Raw genomic sequence first — 20,467 nt, forward strand, 5'->3', positions numbered from 1 at the left:
CCAGCATCCTGTCCCTAGCAGCGACCAGCACCAGGTGCTTCAGTAGAAGGTGCAAGAATCCCTGTAGAGAACAATTACAGAATGACCTGTTTCTTCCCAATGCCTGTGATACAGAGGTGAATGGGTGGTTCACAGCTCTCATCAGGCCTGACATACTGGCTCCCCCTGACACACTGATTCTCCTCTAGCTCCAGTGTTACTTTCGGAAGAGGAGGATCAGAGTTCTATCCCCGCTACTGCTGTGAAGTTCTGAGTGGTTACTGCAGCTGGGCAGGTGACATTGGTGAAGTGATGGGTGGGGAGAGATTGGATACATTCAGATGAAAAGACTGCTACGGCAGATTTCACGTAGTTTAATTGTAAAATAGAGGATGCTTTTCAATCCTCAGCTCCCACGTTCAGTTCCTGCTGCCGACTCTCCCAGGCGCACAGTGTTATACACACAGATACCTACACTTTCATCCTGCCTAGACCAGAGGTCCTCAAACCGGGGAAGGGCCCCCCTGAACTGGGGGTGTGGAATATATTCTAGTGAGGCCATGAGAAACTTTAGGAAAAAAGAAACTTCCTGCACACATTTCACCCACAGTGGTTAATAACTGCAAAGCTGATTCCTCCAGACATATAAAATCCTCAGATGGTGCTGTGCATCTGACTCCAGATGGCGCTGTGCCTCTTGGTGGATTTCTGTTACGCTTGCATAGCGTTATACAAAGTCGTTGCCATCTCCCCGTTAACCCATTTGCTACGATGCAGTGTGCACATTTAATTGTAAGCAGCCCCACAGTTTTGCTTTTGCTCTTATTACAATGGATCGTTGGGTCTGGCTGAATCAATGCCTTACTGAATGTCATATTTAGTGAGATTTGCATGTTGATTTATTTTTTCCCTGTATATGTACGTGAGTGGCAGAAGGGTGGGTGTAAACTATTACTAGACGCAAAGAAGGGAGGCGTGATCAAATACGTTTGAGAACCACCGGTCTAGACCAAGACTGTTGTTGGACACTGAAAACACCTGCCAGAACAAATGCCAGATGCTTCAAAAGCCGATGGGTGAACATGGACTAGCCGGTAGCTAGAAGGAGGGGCTGTAGGAGGAAGTTGGGCAGACAGACTGTACATCTCTGAAGGAAGGACTTTCACACTTCCTGAAGCCCGGGGATAGACTATTCCACTACCTCAGGTATTCCTTCAGATGCAGCTTATCAGACTTGGTGACCACCAGGGCGATGTCGCTGCACATCCCGCCTTGGTAAGCTTTGATGCTCTCAGTCAGCAGCACTTCATGCACTTGGTCCCCCCCAACTCGTTCGATGTCACTGATAACCCAGATGACTGAACATTTATTGATGCTCTTAAGGAAAATGAGAGAGAGAGAGAATTAAATCTGGAAGAGAAAAGGCAGCCAAGCTCCGTCCTGCAATATGTGGAGCACCCTCGATTCCCCGCTGACGGCCATGGCAATGTAGAGCGCTCAGTCTCTGCAGGATTGTGTTAGCAATTTAAGCCCCTCGTTCAAGCCCCCCAACTATGACGCATCTGTGCCGTTCAGGACAGCACTAGCTGGAGTTCGAAGTTGACCTCTAGGGATATGTCTACACAGCAATTAGACTCCTGTGGCTGGCCTGAGTCAGCTGCCTTGGGCTGTAAAATTTCTGTATAGACATTTGCATTTGGACCACAGCCTGAGCTCTAGATCCCACGGGAGGTGGGTGGGGTGGGGTCCTGGAGCCTGGGCTGCAGTGAACGTCTACACGGCAATTTACAGCCCCATGTCCAGAGCTGGAGTCAGCTGACCTGGGCCAGCTGCAGGTGTTTAATTGCTGTGTAGACATTCAGTGGGATAGCCCTAGGGGAGAGAAGATAAAGGAGCTGGGAAGCACCTTTAGCTAATATCAGGGGTGCACCCTCAGGCGCTGATTCTGTCCATTTCTCTAAAGCCTTCCCCAGACCCCAGAGCACATTGCCCGCTCCAGAGCTTTGCTCCCTTTGTTACACTGGAATAGTGATGTTAAAATCAGTGTTTAAACACTCTCCAGACAAATCATGTCTCAGCATTTCCCCCCACACAGCGCAGAGCTGGCAAGTCACCTCTTTCCACATTTCATCCCTTTTGCTGTTGTAATCTCCTGTCCCGGGAATATCCATAAACACAACACCTTCCGGAATCACATCTGACTTCGGAATCGTCACTTCCACGTATTTGATTAGTGGCCAGAGTCGCATCTTGGTTCCCACGTCATCCTGTGCTGGTTCCTCCACATCCTTGTCATTGTGACACCGGATATAAGGGTCCAGTTCATCAGAGAGTTCTTTTGCCTGGGACACCAGAAATAAATCAAACTCTGCCCCTCTATGGTGATAGAACCTTGAAGTCCTCTGTGAACAGTAATGAATTGAACAACCTTCCACTGGGGGTGTTGTGAGACCAAGTTTCATCCCGCACTATTCATCCCCCACTGCACAATCACCCATTTCCTATCACTGTCTTGAATCTCTCCCCTCCTACTTTTGTTTCTCTGATAAAAGAACGACTGGATGGTAAATAGTTTGAGAGCCACTGCCCTAATTCATGCAGCATGATTCACACTCGCACCTAGAACTTATAGAATTGTTCAGCATTGTTGACTTCATATAAGTGATGTCACAGGAAAAACAATGTGGAATTGATTTAGCCGATGATAAGAAGCAATATTTCCTTGCTTCTCCTCCTGCCTGCCCCTCACCCACCTTCACTGTCTGAGACTGGGCCGTACTCACTTAGCCCTGCTGCTCCAGGACCCCCCTTCCCACCCATTCCTCCCCCTGCTCTAGCACCTCCCTCCCCATCCTACCCCTTCTGGACCCCACCTATTTCCTCCCCTCCCCAGCCTCCCCCTGCTCAGGCCCCACCCTCTTCACCCATTCCCCCCACATAAGAACGGCCATACTGGGTCAGACCAATGGTCCATCTAGCCCAGTATCCTGTCTTCTGAGAGTGGCCCAGGGCCAGGTGCTTCAGAGGGAGTGAATGGAACAAGGCTCTTTATCTAGTGATTCATCCCCTGTCATCCACTCCCAATTTCTGGCAGTCAGAGGTTTAGGGAAACCCAGAGCATGGGGTTTGTCCCTGATCACCTTGGCTAACAGCCATTGATTGACCTGTCCTCCGTGAATTTATCTAATTCTTTTTTGAACCCACAATGGATTTGGATTTTAAGAGCAGACACTCACTCACCTGCGCTGCTTTGAGGAGAATAAATTTTTTGGCAGGGATATTTACTAGTAGCTTCGCTCTCAACAGATCACTGTAAGGTCTGGTTTCAGCATCTTTCCCATAGAGCGCTTGAATCTTTTGGACAGCTTCACCTACATCACCCTCCACCTCCCCTTCCTCCTCCTCCTCCTCGGGTTTCTTCACAAGCTCCACCAGATTCTTCAGTTCCTCCTTCCATTCCTGCCAGGGCAGAGCAGGGCAAACAGGCCATTATTATCTTGGACATTTGGGTGCTGGGCTGGGAGCTGGGCCAGCTTGTTATTATGGGATAATGCAGGTGCTGGGGCTGGATTTGATCAGGGTTGTACAGGCAGCGGTCGTGGATGTCAGTAGCTATGGGGGTGCCTGGAGCTCGGGCTGGGTGGGAGTGGTGTAACAGCCGTCCAACTAAAGTGACTGAAGAGCTGTTTGAATGCTGAGCAGAGGGTGTGGTAGGGGAGCTGAGAAGTGGCTCAGTGCTGCAGGAGAAGGTGTGGGGGGCAGTAGTGCAGAAGCAGCACAAGTGGTTCCCTGGATTGTGCAGCAGACAAACCAGCTGTGGTTCCAGCAGCGGGAATCCCCTCTGGCCAACTGCAAGCAAAGCAGGGAGGGAAGTGCTGTTGCTTCCTCCTGTCCACTCTGGGCCTCCTAAGCACCAGAGAACCAGCCCCAGCCCTGTCCTTAGAGCACATGACTTCCTTCCTGGAGCCCACAGCCACCATCAGGCAGGAATGAGCCTCAGTGTAAGAAGCAGCAAGCAGGGGCCATGTGGGCCAGGCAGCCAGCCGCCCTCTCCATAAGACAGAGATTCACTGTGGAGGGGGCAGGGCTACACACCGAGCAGCCAGGATACTCTGCTAAAGAACACATCCACCCCATCCTCTGTGCACTGCAGAGGAATTAGCCTTGCCTCTAGTGAAAGAAGGTGAATTTTTGCCTCGTAGTTGTCGCCCCGGGTGTTGTTGACTTGCACCATGCAAGAGGTGCAGGCTTCACTCCCTGACACTGGCAGGAAGAACTGCTGATCGACAATGGCATTGAACAGCGTGCTCTTCCCGGCCCCAGTACCGCCAAAGAGCCCGATGTTAATAGGGTCCAAGGAAGACTTGTTCTTCAAGGTGAGGAGACGGTTCCTGAGGAGGAGGAGAGAAGGAGGGAGGGTTAGACAGACTCATGTATTTGGGAAGGGCCAGGCAGCTCCCTGCCTCACAAACAGAGCCCCATTGCAGTCAGTGGAAAGATGCCCCTCTTCTCCCTCCCCAACTGATTTCAATGAACACTGGATCAGAGACTGGACACTGAGCTAGTGGAAATGATAGAATCATAGAAGATGAGAGTTGGAAGGGACCTCAGGAGGTATCTAGTCCAACCCCCTGCACAAAGCAGGACCAACCTCAGCTAAATCATCCCAGCCAGGGCTTTGTCAAGCCAAAGCTTAAAAACCTCTGAAAGCCTGGTCTGAGTGTCACACCTCTAAGGATGGAGATCCCACCACCTCCCTAGGTAACCCATTCCAGTGCTTCACCACCCTCCTACGGAAATTTTTTTTCCTAATATCCAACCTAGATCTCCCCCACTGCAACTTGAGACCATTGCTCCTTGTTCTGTCATCTGCCACCACTGAGAACAGCATAACCCCATCCTCCCTGGAACCCCCTTTCAGGTAGTTAAAGGCTGCTATCAAATCCCCCCTTATTCTTCTCTTCTGCAGACTAAACAAGCCTAGTTCCTTCAGCCTCTTCTCTTAAGTCATGTGCTCCAGCCCCCTAATAATTTTTGTTGCCCTCAGCTGTACTCTCTCCAACTTGTCCACATCTTTTTTGTAGTGGAGGCCCCAAAACTGGACACAATACTCCAAATGTGGCCTCCCCAGTGCCGAATAGTAGGAAATAATCACTTCCCTCAATCTTCTGACAATACTCCTACTAATGCAGCCCAATGTGATGTTAGCCTTCTTGGCAACCAGGGCACACTGCTGACTCATATCCAGCTTCTTATTCACTGTAACCCCCAGGTCCTTTTCTGCAGAACTATTGCCTAGCCCATCGTTCCCCAGTCTGTAGCTGTGCATGGGATTCTTCCATCCCAAGTGCAGGACTCTGCACTTGTCCTTGTTGAACATCTTTTTTCTTTTGGACCAATCCTCTAATTTGTCTAGGTCACTCTGTATCCTATCCCTACCCTCCATGGTATCTACCACTTCCCATAGCTTAGTGTCATCTGCAAACTTGCTAAGGGTGCAATCTACCTCATCCTCCAGATCATTAATGAAGATGTTGAACAAAACCAAGCCCTGGGGCATTCTGCTTGTGACCGGCTGCCAGCTAGACATGGAGCCATTGATCACAACCCGTTGAGCCCTATGATCTAGCCAAGCTCTCTATCAATTTTATAGTCCATTCATCCAACCCATACCTCTTTAACTTGCTGATAAGAATACTGTGAGAGACTATATCAAAAGCTTTGCTAAAGTCAAGGTATATCACGCCCACCGCTTTCCCCACATCCACAGAGCCAGTCACCTCTTCATAGAAAGCAATCAGGTTGGTCAGGCATGATTTGCCCTGGGTGAATCCATGTTGACTGTTCCTGATCACCTTCCTCTCTTCCAAGTGCTTTAACATGGATTCCTTGAGGACCTGCTCCATGATTTTTCCAGGGATTGAGGTGAGACTGACTGGTCTGTAGTTCCCTGGATCCTCTTTCCTCCTTCTTGAAGATGGGCACTATATTTGCCTTTTTCCAATCAGGGACATCCCTCAATTGCAACGAGCTTTCAAAGATAATAGCCAATGGCTCTGAAATCACCTCAGCCAAATCCCTCAGCAACCTTGGGTGCATTGCATTTGGCCCCATGGACTTGTGTATGTCCAATCTTTCTAAATAGTCCTGACCCTGTTCCTTCAGCACTGCGGGATGTTCGCCTCCTTCCCATTCTGTGCCGCTCAGTGCAGTAATCTGGGAGCTGACCTTGTGTGTGAAGACAGAGGCAAAAAAGGCATTGAGTACCTCAGCTTTCTCCACATCCTCTGTCACTACGTTGCTTCCCCCATTCTGTAAGGTGCCCACACTTTCCCTAATCCTCCTCTTGTTGGTAACACACGTGTAGAAATCCTTCTTGTTCCCTTTCACATCCCTTGTTAGCTGCAATTTCAGTTGTGCTTTTACCTTCCTGATTTCATTCCTGTATGTACGAGCAGTATTTTTATACTCCTCCCTAGTCATCTGACCAAGCTTCCACTTCTTGTAAGCTTCTTTTTGTGTTTAAGCTCACCAAAGACTTCTTTGTTAAGCCAAGCTGGAAGCCTACCATATTTGCTATTCTTTATGCACATCGGGATGGTTTGTTCCTGTGCCCTCAATAAGGTTTCTTTAAAATATAGCCAGCTCTCTTGGATTCCTTTCCCCCTCATATTAGCCTCCCAGGGGATCCTGCCCATCTGCTCCCTGAGGGAGTCAAAATCTACTTTTCTGAAGTCCAGGGTCCGTATCCTGCTGTTCTCCTTTCTTCCTTTTGTCAGGATCCCGAACTCGACCATCTCATAGTCACTGCTGCCTTGGTTGCCACCCACTTCTACTTCCCCACCAAATCTTCCCTGTTTGTGAGCAGCAGGTCAAGAGGAACACGGCCCCTAGCTGGTTGCTCCAACACTTGCACCAGGAAGTTGTCCGCAACACTCTCCAAAAACTTCCTGGGTTGTCTGTGCTCTACTGAATTGCTCTTCCAGCAGATGTCAGGGTGATTGAAATACCCCATGAGAATCAGGTCGTGTGAACTGGAAACTTTCCCTAGCTGACTGAAGAAAGCCTCATCTACCTCATCCTCCTGGTCTTGTGATCTGTAACAGACATCCCCCTTATTGTTTTTGTTTCTAAGCTTAACCCAGAGACTCTCAACTGGCTTATCTCCAGTTTCATAGTGGAGCTCACAGCAATCATAGTGCTCTCTGACATACAGTGCAACTCCTCCACCCTTTCGCCCCTGTCTCTCCTTCCTGAAGAGGGACCGTGATCCAGTCTGTGTCATTTACTATGGTGCTATCAAGAGACAGGTCTGCACCCAAACCCTTCAAATGCACGAGGAGTTCTGACCTAGATCTGCACATTGTGAGGTGGATCTGTCTATAGAGCAGGTAAGCAGAGGCCTGTGTGAGCACAGGCTGTGGTGTCTAAATCATTAGACTTTAAGGGAGAAACTGGGCTGCAGACTCACGTGAGATATTTAATCTTATCCGACATATTTTCCTGGGGAAGAGAGGCGGTCAGCTTCTCGTACGTAATGTTCACAACTTTCCTGATCCTGGATTCCATAGATTCATCTGGAAGGAGGATACAATTACATGCTAGGGTTAGAGTCAGCTCTCACCAGCTAAGCTGCATTGTGCCAACTCAGAGCAAGAAGGGGAGACCTCCCGGGAAAACCCAGGGTGAGATGGCAGTGGTGATTCAATAGATGGCCCTTCATCCCCCTGAGCCAATGTCCCAGCATAATGCTAGCAGGTGCTGTTCTGCTAGTGCAGTAGTTCTCAACCTGCCGCCTGCGGGCTGCTTGAGGCCCAACCAGCACACAGCTGTGGCCCATACGAGATCCTCAGGGCCATACGGGCAGTACATATATTGTGTGGATCTGGCCCACATAACAAATAGAGCTGCGTATGTGGCCCACAATGGTAAATAGGTTGAGAACTAATGTGCTAGAGGCTATTTCAGGTGAGCTTTCAGAGTGAGGCCCACTGGGGCCAATTGGCAAAGGATTCGCTGTTCTTTACAAGTAACTCTTGTCTCAGACCTGACAACTCACTGCATCTAATACCCCACTTTCATGGTATTTATCCACAAATGGTAACATGTGAGATCTCTACTGGACGTTTGTAACTTATCGATACTTATCATCATATTGAGATGATGTGTTCGAGTGATGTTTAATGAATAATGTCAGTATATTGAACATTGGTGCCCTTGGGTCTTGGAGTGAAAATGAACCATATGTCTCAGCGATGGCCCAGTCAAGCAGGAGGGAGCTGTCACCTTTCCCAGGCTAGCCAATTATGTAATGCGTTGCTTAATTGTCTACCTTGCCCCAAACTCAGAAAAGTCAATGGAAAATCATCAAAGACAAACTATAAACCTTGAAACTGCTTGGCAGTAAAAAGGAACAATAGGGCAGTGAGGGGATGGCCCGGCCTGTGAATAAAGACAAAGGACTGATTCCGTAGATCACAGGATGAGTGGGGGTGGGTCATGAAAGACTTGGTCCTGGCTACCTGGGACTAGCAAGCACTGCAAAAGACGGAACTTTGGGGCGAGACTGTACTCTAGTAGCTAGGAAAGCGGCAGCTGTTAATAAGTGCAGGCCCTGTCGTACAAAGAGAGCCTGAGACACGAGGCTTGGTATGAGGCCTAAGGCTGAACTCAAGTCAAGCCCTGCTAATACAAAGAAGAGTTAGCAAAAGTCAGGCCCTGCCCTGTTACAAAGCAGATGCCTGCTGTCAGATTCACTACCCACTACATGAACTTGGCAAGAACAGGGCTGGTGTTGCAAAAACACCAGCACTTCTAGGCACTAAGTATTCACAGAAACACGTTCCAGAAGGATGGTACCAGAACACTCCGATATACGGCTATGGTGTGAACACACTCCCCGAAGGTGACACAAGGACACACTGACCCCTCTTAAAGATAAGGTCAGGATGACAGGGGGATGGATAGAGATGTTTTGATCAAATCGACAGGTACAAGGCACAGGGTGGTCACTCACCACGTCAGCGAGGCAACACATAATTTATTTATATCGATGTATAAAAGAGGAAAAAAAGCCTCATAAAAAGCAGCCAGCTGCGAACCAGCTGAGCAGTGAACAGAGGGGCAGCTAACAGAGGGAGGGAGTTTGCCTGGGAGTTCGCCTGAGGAGAGAGTCCACAGCGGGTTTTTGCTTCCCAGACGTCGTTGTGCATGAAACAGAGCATCTGAGGAGGCTCTCAGAGGAAAGATATGGAGAGGGAGCGATCTCTCGTTGTCACCTGCACTGCATGTGCTATGTTTGTCTTCCTCCCCCAGGATAAAGATGACTTCATCTGTACCAAGTGCAGGCTGGTTTCCTTATTGGAAGAGAAGGTTAAAGGACTAGAGACCCAAATATCAACCCTGCGTTGCATTACAGAAAATGATGTCTTTCTCCGTCGGGCCCAGGCACAGTGTAAGGAAGATTCAGAAAAGGCCGGGCAGGTGAAACTGAAGAACGGGGAAGAAAATTGGCCGCATGTGACCTCCCGAAAAAAGAGAACCCATGTGCCCACCATGCAGACAGAAGTAAGGAATCATTTTCATCCTCTCTGCACAAATACTATGGTGGAGAACGATTTGGAGGACACTTCGGAGGGAATGGATCAGAAGGAGACCCATTTGATCAGAAGGCAAGGGATGCATTGTCCTAAGGACGGGGGTTCCATGACCACCATTCCCAAGAGGAGGAGAAGGGTGATAGTGGTCGGGGACTCCCTCCTAAGGGGGACGGAGTCATCCGTCTGCTGTCCGGTCTGGGAAACTAGAGAAGTGTGCTGCTTGCCTGGAGCTAGGATTACGGATGTGACGGAGAGACTGCCAAAATTTATCAAGTCCTCAGACTGCTACCCCTTCCTACTTCTCCACGTGGGCACCAATGACACTGCCAAGAATGATCTTGAGCGGATCACTGCGGACTATGTCGCAGACAATTTCCTGGTGCAAGTGCTGGAGCAACCAGCTAGGGGCCGTGCTTCTCTTGACCTGCTGCTCACACACAGGGAAGATTTGGTAGGGAAAGTAGAAGTGGGTGGCAACCTAGGCAGCAGTGACCATGAGATGGTCGAGTTCAGGATCCTGACAAAAGGAAGAAAGGAGAACAGCGGGATACGGACCATGGACTTCAGAAAAGCGGACTTTGACTCCCTCAGGGAACTGATGGGCAGGATTCCCCGGGAGGCTAATATGAGGGGGAAAGGAAACCAAGAGAGCTGGCTGCATTTTAAAGAGACCTTATTGAGGGCACAGGAGCAAACCATCCCGATGTGCAGAAAGAATAGCAAATATGGTAGGCTCCCAGCTTGGCTTAACAAAGAAGTCTTTGGCGAACTTAAACGCAAAAAAGAAGCTTACAAGAAGTGGAAACTTGGTCAGATGACTAGGGAGGATTATAAAAACAGTGCTCGAACGTGCAGGAATGAAATCAGGAAGGCCAAAGCACAATTGGAGTTGCAGCTAGCAAGGGACGTGAAAGGGAACAAGAAAGGTTTCTACAGATATGTTGCCAACAAGAGGAAGATTAGGGAAAGTGTGGGCCCCTTAGAGAATGAGGGAGGCGACCTAGTGACGGAGGATGTGGAGAAAGCTGAGGTACTCAATGCCTTTTTTGCCTCTGTCTTCACAGACAAGATTAGCTCCCAGACTATTGTACTGGGTGGCACAGAATCATAGAATCATAGAATCATAGAATATTAGAGTTGGAAGGGACCTCAGGAGGTCATCTAGTCCAACCCCCTGCTCAAAGCAGGACTAACCTCAGCTATATCATCCCAACCAGGGCTTTGTCAAGCCTCAGAATGGGAAGGAGGAGAACATCCCGCAGTGCTGAAGGAACAGGTCCAAGACTATTTAGAAGGATTAGACATACACAAGTCCATGGGGCCGGATGCAATGCACCCGAGGGTGCTGAGGGAGTTGGCTGAGGTGATTTCAGAGCCATTCGCTATTATCTTCGAAAGCTCGTGGGATAGGACACAGAAGGACCTAAACAAAGTGAGGATTGGGCCAAAAGGAATCTAATGAGGTTCAACAAAGAAAAGTGCAGAGTCCTCCACTTAGGAAGGAAGAGTCCCATGCACAGCTATAGACTGGGGACTGACGAGCAAGGCAGAAGTTCTGCAGAAAAGTACCTGGGGGTAACAGTGGATTAAAAAGCTGGATATGAGTCAGCAGTGTGCCCTGGTTGTCAAGAAGGCTAATAGCATATTGGGCTGCATTAGGAGGAGCATTGCCAGCAGGTCGCGGGAAGTGATTTTCCCCCTCTATTCGGCATTGGTGAGGCCGCATTTAGAGTATTGTGTCCAGTTTTGGGCCCCGCACTACAAAAAGGATGTGGACAAGTTGGAGAGAGTCCAGCGGAGGGCAACAAAAATGATTAGGGGGCTGGAGCACATGACTTATGAGGAGAGGCTAAGGGAACTGGGCTTGTTTAGTCTGCAAAAGAGAAGAATGAGGGGAGATTTGATAGCGGCCTTTAACTACCTGAAAGGGGGTTCCAGGGAGGATGGGGTTAGGCTGTTCTCGGTGGTGTCAGATGACAGAACAAGGAGCAACGGTCTCAAGTTGCAGGGCGGGAGGTCTAGGTTGGACATTAGGAAAAAGTTTTTCAATAGGAGGGTGGTGAAGCACTGGAATGGATTACCTAGAGAGGTGGTGGAATCTCCATCTTTAGAGATTTTTAAGCTGAGGCTTGACAAAGCCCTGGCTGGGATGATATAGCTGAGGTTAGTCCTGCTTTGAGCAGGGGGTTGGACTAGATGACCTCCTGAGGTCCCTTCCAACTCTAATATTCTATGATTCTATGATAATCACAAAGGGGATGTCTTTGTCCGGCCGAGGTGGGAATGGAAAATCCTGCCATTCACTGAGCTAGTCCATTGTTACAGGCATACGTGCGTCAGTGGTCCTCTTGAGTCTATGGGATACTAGGATTCTGCTTCATCGATAATTAACCTGCCAATGTGCCTTTGTTAATTAAACGGATCTGTCGTCTATCTGGGCAGTTCGAGCAAGGTTTGCTGGGCTGGCTATCTGCGCAGAGCCAATGTAGCACAAAGAACACACACACGCAGCCAACAACTGACTACGGACTCTAGTTCGTGTCTTACGAGTTTGTTTTATGTCACCATTTGTTTCCATCCCTCACACTTGTGTCCAGTGGAATCGCCAGGCTTTCTTAAACTAATTCCCTTTTGTTTTGCTAGGACTGAACTGAAGTGCTGTGTGAGGAGATGCAGAGCTGGGCTAAGGTAAAACTGGGCTGGGAACAGAGGATCTGGGATTTCTGTGGGGGTCCAGTGACCAGGGGCTGGATACCAGAGTGGGGACACTTTGAAGGCACTCGGGGGCTGGCATGCGTATATGGTCAGTCTGCAGGGCAGGGCAGACTGGTGTAGCCCAGAGGCGGGTGCTTGAGCAGCTGACAGGCTGGTTGTATTCCAGGGCCAAAGCCCAGCTCACAGTCCTTGGTGACCCGAGAAGCATCACACCTTTGATGGAATGCCGCGGCCCTGATGCCCCCTGCTGCAAGTGCCACAGAGCAGCCACATGAATATGGGCTGTGCAGCCTCGCACCCTACCCCTGGGGAGGGAAAATGGCTTCTGTGCCTCCACCACAGCCAGGGCTGGGTCCAGCTTTGCCCTCTCCCCAAAGCCCTGAGTATTGCAGGCACAGCTCCCAGTGTCAGCAGGGCTGGCAGTTTTCATACTTACAGGTGTTCAGGGACTCTTGCTCCTCCAACTCGAATGCTCGATACTTGTCCAACTTCCTCTTCTTCTTGGCAGGTGATGATGCATTTATATCTTCCCCCTCGGCACCTTTTCAGATTAAAGAGGCATTCTCATTAGCAGAATCACATTAGAGATGGGTATGAGTTACAAGGCTCGCTAATGACCTGAGGTTCAGTACAGATGGCATGAGAAGACACTGATCCTCTTATGGGTATAAATCTATCACTGTTATTTGCATTACAGTACTGGTAGAGGCCGGGACTGTGCTAGGTGCTGCATACATACTAAGACCTGGCCACAGTTATTCATAAGAACATAAGAACAGCCACACTGGGTCAGACCAATAGTCATCCAGCCCAGTATACTGTTTTCCAACAGTGGCCAATGCCAGGTACTTCAGAGGGAATGAACAGAACAGGTAATCATCAAATGATCCATCCCCCATCACCCATTCCCAACTTCTGGCAAACAGGCTAGCGACACTTCAGAGCACGGCTTTGTATCCCTGCCCATCCTGTCTCATAGCCATTGATGGACCTATGTTCCATGAACTTATCCAGTTCTTTTTGAACCCTCTTATAGTCTGGGCCTTCACAACATCCTCTGGCAAGGAGTTCACAGGTTGACGAAGACTAAATACTACTTTTTGCTTGTTTTAAACCTGCTGTCTATTAATTGCATTTGGTGACCCCTTGTTCTTTGTTATGAGGAGTTAACAATTCCCTATTTACTTTCTCCACACCAGTCATGATTTTATAGACATCTATCATATCCCCCCTTAGTCATCTCTTTTCCAAGCTGAAAAGTCCCAGTCTTATTCATCTCCCCTTATATGGAAACTGTTCCATACCCCAGTCATTTTTGTTGCCATTACCTGTACCTTTTCCAATTATCTTTTTTAAGATGGGGCAATCACATCTGTTTGCAGTATTCAAGATGTGGGTGTATCATGGATTTATATAGAAGCAATATGATATTTTCTGTCTTATTATCTATCCCTTTCCTCATGATTTCCAACATTTGGTTAGCTGTTTTGACTGCCGCTCCACATTGAGTGGATGTTTTCAGAGAACTATCTACAATGACTCCAACACCTCTTTCTTCAGTGGTAACAGCTAATTTAGACCACATCATTTTATTTGTACAGTTGGGATTATGTTTTCCAATGTGCATTACTTTGCATTTATCAACATTGAATTTCATCTGCCATTTTGTTGCCCAGTCATCCAGTTTCGTGAGATCCCTTTGTAACTCTTCGCAGTCTGCTTTGGACTTACCTATCTTGAGTAGTTTTGTATCATCTGCAAATTTTGCCACCTCACTGTTTACCTCTTTTTCCAGATCATTTATAACTATGCTGAACAGTACTGGTGCCATTACAGTCTCTGGAGGACACCATTATTTACCTCTCGCTCTGTTAACTGAACATTTATTCCTACCTTTTGTTTCCTATCTTTTAACCAGTTACTGATCCATGAGAGGACCTTCCCTCTTAACCCATGACTACTTACTTTACTTAAGGCCCTTTGGAGAGTGACCTTGTCAAAGGGTTTCTGAAAACCTAAGTACACTATATCCATTGGATCACCCTTGTCCCCATGCTTGTTGACTCCCTCAAAGAATTCTAGTAGATTGGTGAGGCATGATTTCCCTTAATAAAAACCATGTTGACTCTTTCCAAAAAATTGTGTTCATCAGTGTGTCTGATAATTCTGTTCTTTACTATAGTTTCAACCAATTGGCCCAGTACTGAAATTAGGCTTACTGGCCTATAGTTACTGGGGTCACCTCTGGAACCTTTTTAAAAAATTGGCATCACATCGCGATCCTTCAGTCATCTGGTACAGAAGCTGATTTGATGATAGGTTACATACCACAGTTAGTAGTTCTGCAAGTTCACATTTGAGTTCTTTCAGAACTCTTGGGTGATACCATCTGTTCCTGGTGACTTATTACTGTTTAATTTAACAATTTGTTCCAAAACCTCCTCCTCTGACTGCTCAGTCTGGGACAGTTCCTCAGATTTGTCACCTAAAAAGAATGGCTCAGGATTGGGAATCTCCCTCACACCCTCAGCCATGAAGACTGATGCAAATAATTCATTTAAGTTTTCTGCAATGGTCTTATCTTCCTGGAGTGCTCCTTTAACATCTCAATCTCCCAGTGGCCCCACTGATTCTTTACCAGATTCCTGCTTCTGATATACTTTAAAAATATTTTGCCGTTACTTTTTGGGTCTTTGGCTAGCTGTTCTTGAAATTCTTTTTTGGCCGTCCTAATTATGTTTTTACACTTCACTTGCCAGAGTTTATAGAATCATAGAATATTAGAGTTGGAAGGGATCTCAGGAGGTATCTAGTCCAACCCCCTGCTCAAAGCAGGACTAACCTCAGTTATATCATCCCAGCCAGGGCTTTGTCAAGCCTCAGCTTAAAAATCTCTAAAGATGGAGATTCCACCACCTCCCTAGGTAACCCATTCCAGTGCTTCACCACCCGCCTAGGGAAAAAGGTTTTCCCAATATCCAACCTAGACCTCCCCCATTGCAACTTGAGACCATTGCTCCTTGTTCTGTCATCTGCCACCACTGAGAACAGCCTAGCTCCATCCTCCCTGGAACCCCCTTTCAGGTAGTTAAAGGCTGCTATCAAATCCCCCCTCACTCTTCTCTTTTGCAGACTAAACAAGCCCAGTTCCCTCAGCCTCTCCTCATAAGTGCTGTGCTCCAGCCCCCTAATCATTTTTGTTGCCCTCCGCTGGACTCTCTCCAATTTGTCCACATCCTTTTTGTAGTGGGGGGCCCAAAACTGGACACAATACTCCAAATGCGGCCTCACCAATGCCGAATAGAGGGGAATAATCACTTCCCGCGACTTGCTGGCAATGCTCCTCCTAATGCAACCCAATATGCTATTAGCCTTCTTGACAACCAGGGCACACTGCTTACTCATATCCAACTTTTTATCCACTGTTATCCCCAGGTCCTTTTCTGCAGAACTTCTGCCTAGCTCGTCGGTCCCCTATAGCTGTGCATGGGACTCTTCCTTCCTAAGTGGAGGACTCTGCACTTTTCTTTGTTGAACCTCATTAGATTTCTTTTGGCCCAATCCTCCACTTTGTTTAGGTCCTTCTGTATCCTATCCCTACCTTCCAGGGTATCTACCACTCCCCCCAGCTTAGTGTCATCCACAAACTTGCTGAGGGTGCAATCTATCCCATCTTCCAGATCATTAATGATGATGTTGAACAAAACCGGCCCCACAACCGACCCCTGGGGCACTCCGCTTGTGACTGGTTGCCAGCTAGACATGGAGTCATTGATCACTATTCGTTGAGCCCAATGATCTAGCCAGCTCTATATCCATTTTATGGTCCATTCATCCAACCCATACTACTTTAACTTGCTGATAAGAATATTGTGAGAGACAGTATCAAAAGCTTTGCTAAAGTCAAGGTATATCACATCCACCGCCTTCCCTACATCCACAGAGCCAGTCATCTCATCATAGAAAGCAATCAGGTTGGTCAGGCATGACTTTCCCTTGGTGAATCCGTGTTGACTGTTCCTGATCACCTTCCTCTCTTCCAAGTGCCTTAAAATGGATTCCTTGAGGACCTGCTCCATGATTTTTCCGGGGATTGAGGCAAGGCTGACGGGTCTGTAGTTCCCTGGATCCTCTTTCCTCCCTTTCTTGAAGATGGGCACTATATTTGCTTTTTTCCAGTCCTCAGGGACCTCCCCCTGTTGCCATGAGCTTTCAAAGATAATAGCCAATGGCTCTGAAACACCTCAGCCAACTCCCTCAGCACCCTCTGGTGCATTGCATCCGGCTCCATGGACTTGTGTATGTGCAATCTTTCTAAATAGTCCTGACCCTGTTTCTTCAGCACTGCGGGATGTTCGCCTCCTTCCCATACTGTGCCACCCAGTGAAGCAGTCTGGGAGCGGACCTTGTCTGTGAAGACCGAGGCAAAAAAGGAATTGAGTACCTCGGCTATCTCCACATCCTCTGTCACAAGGTTGCCTCCCTCATTCTGTAAGGGGCCCACACTTTCCCTAATCGTCCTCTTGTTGGTAACATACCTGTAGAAACCCTTCTTGTTCCCCTTCACGTCCTTTGCTAGCTACAACTCCAATTGTGCTTTGGCCTTCCTGATTTCATTCCTGCATGTTGGAGCTGCATGTTGGAGCTAGCATGTTTATGCTCCTTTCTATTTTCCTCAATAAGATCTAACTTCCACTTTTTAAAGGATGCCTTTTTGTCTCTATCTGTTTCTTTTATTTTGCGGTTTAGCAATGATGGCACTTTTTTGGTCCTCTCACAATTTTTTAAATTTGGGGTATACATTTAAATTGAGCGTCTATTATGGTGTCTTTAAAAAGTTTCCATGCAGTTTGCAGGGATTTCACTTTTGCACTGTACCTTTTACTTTCTGTTCAACTAACTTTCTCATATTTGTGTAGTTTCCCTTTCTAAAATTAAATGCTACCATGGTGGGCGGCTTTGGTTTCTACTTCCCCCCCGCCTCACCCCGCCCCAAGGTTGTTAAATTTTATTATGTTTTGGTCACTATTACAAGCGGTTCAGCTATATTCACCTCTTGGACCAGATCCTGTGCTCCACACAAGGACTGAATCAAGAATTGCCTCTCCTCTTGTGGGATCCAGGAATAGCTGCTCCAAGAAAGAGTCATTGAAGGTGTAAAGAAACTTTCTCTGCATCCAGTCCTGATGTGACATGCACCCAGTCAATATGGGAAGAGTTGAAATCCCCCATTATCACTGAGTTTTTTATTTTTATAGCCCCTGTAATCTCCCTGAGCATTTCACAGTCACTATCACCAATCTGGTCAGGTGGTCGGTAGTATATCCCTACTGCTATATTCTTATTATTCAAGCATGGAATTACTATCCATAGAGATTCTATGGCACAGTTTGGTTCATTTAAGATCTTTACTTAATTTGACTCCATGCCTTCATCACTTCTTGGCTGGACACAGGAATGCAATAAACCAGGCCATGAAACCTTCAGCACTTCGGACACTCCAACTAGTACAAAATGCTGCAGCACATCATCACACCTGTCCTCTGTTCCCTACACTGTGTTCCCGTAGAAGCTAGTGTCAGGTTTAAGGTCTCAGTCCTTATCTTCAAGACGCACCATGACCTGGGCCCAGGATACCTAAAAGAGCATCTAAAGCTCTGTGACGAAGACCGTGGTTGGTAACTTCGCTCCTCTGGCACAATGGAACGCTCGACAACACAAGCAAAGTTGTCTGTGCAGGAAACAGAACTTTCTCCAGAGGTGGTCCGAGGTTGTGGAATGAACTCCCCCAAGAGAACGGACGACCATAACAAATTTCACCACTTTCTGTTTCAAGTGCAAAGCGCACTTCCTTGGCCTTGCCTTCTCTGCAGAAATAGGTATATTGAACAAATAATAATAATAAAAACTCCTACCAAAGCAAGTCATTCCATTCCATACACGTCTCCCTCTGGGGAGAGGATGAGAGAACAAACGTCATGTGACAGATGTACAGTTATGTTGCTTAATGCACCACTGGAAGATGCTCATATACTACGGTGACGGGCATGGTATAATGCACCTATATGGAATAGAATAAGAGAAAGTCTGGGTCGAAGAGCTTCAAGTCTGAATAGAAATGAATGGAAAGAAGTAGGAAAAAGGAAGTGTTATCATCTCTCTTTACAGATGGGGACTGAAGTAGAGAGAGATTCAGGCTGACATCTTCAAAAATGCCAAACATTAATTGCAGTAGAAAAGGGTGTCCAAATGCCTTATGCAGCTTTAAAAATCTCAGCCTGAGTGGCTTGCCCAAGGAGTCTGCCTGAGCTAGGAATTCATCCCAGGTGGCCTCTCAGGCCCTCAACTGCAATGCTAGTCCCCCTCAGGCTTCTTTTCTCCAGATTAAACATGCCCAGTTATTTTTAACCTCTCCTCACAGGTCAGATGTTGAGAATCTTTGATATTGTTCTTCTCTGAACTCTCTACAGTTTGTCAACATCTGAGGCCTCATCAGTGCAGAGCAGAGCAAGACAATTACCTCCGGTCTCTTACATACGACACTCCTGTTAATACATCCCAGAACGATATTAGCCTTTTTCACAACTGCATCACTCTTGACTCATCTTCAATGTCTGAACTACTATAACCCCCAGATCTTTTTCAGCAGTACTACTGTCTCACTGGTGTGGCGAGGTAGGCCTACTCAGCCCCGTGGGTCTACGCTCCCTTCGGCTATGCCGGTGGTGTGGCTGGGTGGGAACAGGGGGGCCCAGTCCCACCCTCTACCTCGGGCCCCGACTGAGGGACCTTGCGAGGAGTAGCCTCAAACAGCTTAGTTCATCAGCTATACTACCTTCCTTGGGTCGCTTGTCCATGGCCCCTCTGCCTGCAGTCCACTGCCTGGAATCTGATAGGCGGGTTTCCCTCTTCCCCCGCCTTGAGTCTCTCTGTCCAGTAGCTTGAGCAGTGCTGGTTCTCCTTCAGGCTTTTGGGGCCTGCATCCCCCGGCCCTGCCTGGACAGACTTCTCCTTATCTCCCGTGGCTTGGTGCTGTCGCAACACCAACACTAGCTCCAAGCCTTGTAGCTGCTCCGCTCATTCACCCAACTCCCTCTCAGCTGCCCCTGTCTGCCTGAAATGGAGGCTTTTAACTGCTGGGACAAGCTCCTTAATTGGCTTCAGCTGGCCTAATTGGCCTAATTGCCCCGGAGTAACCCCAGCTGAATCACCCAGGGAATAAGGATTTAATGAGCCTGGGGCTAATATGTCTTCTGGCATCCTTCTATAACCATCAGGTCTGGCCCTGTCACACGGTTGATGCCCCATTTTGTAGTTGTGCGTTTCATTTTCTTCTTTGTAAGCGAAGTACTCTATAACTGTCTTTATTGAATTTCATCTTGTTGAATGCAGACCAATTTTCCAATGTGTCGGGGCTGTTATTAATTCTAATGCTATCCTCCAGGTGCTAGCAAACCATCCCAGCGTTGCATCATCCGCACATTTTATAAGCATGCTCTCCTCTCCATTATCCAAGTCATTAATGAAAATGCCGACTAATAACTAACCGTTGTGGGACCTCACTCAAAACCTCCTCGCAGTTTGACAGCTATTGGTAAATTATTGAGAACTATTCTTTGAGTCGGTCCTTCAACCAGTTTTGCACCCACCTCAGAGCAATTTCATCAAGACCACATTTCCCTAGTTTGCTTAAGAGAATGTCACATGGGACTGCATCAGTAGCCTTACTAAAATCAAGACAGATCATGTGTACAGCTTCCCCTCATCCTCTAGGCCAATAACCCCATCAAAGAAGAAAATTTGATTGGTTTGGCATGACCACGTCTTGACAAATCCATGCTGGTTATTACTTATAACCCTATTGCTTAATAAGTTGTTCCAGCATCTCTCCAGGTATTGAAGGTAGGCTGACTGGTCTAGAATTCCTTGGGTCCTAATTCAGGATTGAAAAGTTGACTCCAGCTTCTGAGGGCCCATGTGACCAGCCTCCATCGCCAACTTGTTACATTTCCAAACAAGCACCGTACTCCCATGCAGCCCCTTATGCTTGGGAAAAGTTCTAAGCATCCACAAAACTACCTCATAATGCACCTGTAACCGGTTTCACTCACAGGCTGGTAGGCCGTGACCCGACAGTCCTTTCACCCCTTTAGTCCCGTGTGCATGTGTGGTCA

The 20,467-nt window shown here is 47.7% G+C and overlaps 1 protein-coding gene across 1 annotated transcript; it reads right to left on the bottom strand.

The window, feature by feature from the left end:
* Positions 1-1,180: 1,180 nt before the first annotated feature.
* Positions 1,181-19,366, bottom strand: LOC137150621 (nuclear GTPase SLIP-GC-like; the record flags this gene model as incomplete). The annotated part of the gene is made up of 7 exons (XM_067544572.1): positions 19,129-19,366; positions 12,730-12,834; positions 7,451-7,556; positions 4,148-4,370; positions 3,220-3,438; positions 2,094-2,321; positions 1,181-1,356 (listed from the first exon to the last, which is right to left on the bottom strand). Coding segments are annotated over exons 1-7 (1,079 nt in total), but the record flags the coding sequence as incomplete, so codon positions are not given.
* Positions 19,367-20,467: the final 1,101 nt, after the last annotated feature.

This window comes from Emydura macquarii, unplaced genomic scaffold, assembly GCF_026122565.2.
Source record: "Emydura macquarii macquarii isolate MOO-44397 ecotype Brisbane River unplaced genomic scaffold, CSIRO-AGI_Emac_v2 contig_1000, whole genome shotgun sequence".
Classification (NCBI taxonomy): domain Eukaryota; kingdom Metazoa; phylum Chordata; order Testudines; family Chelidae; genus Emydura; species Emydura macquarii.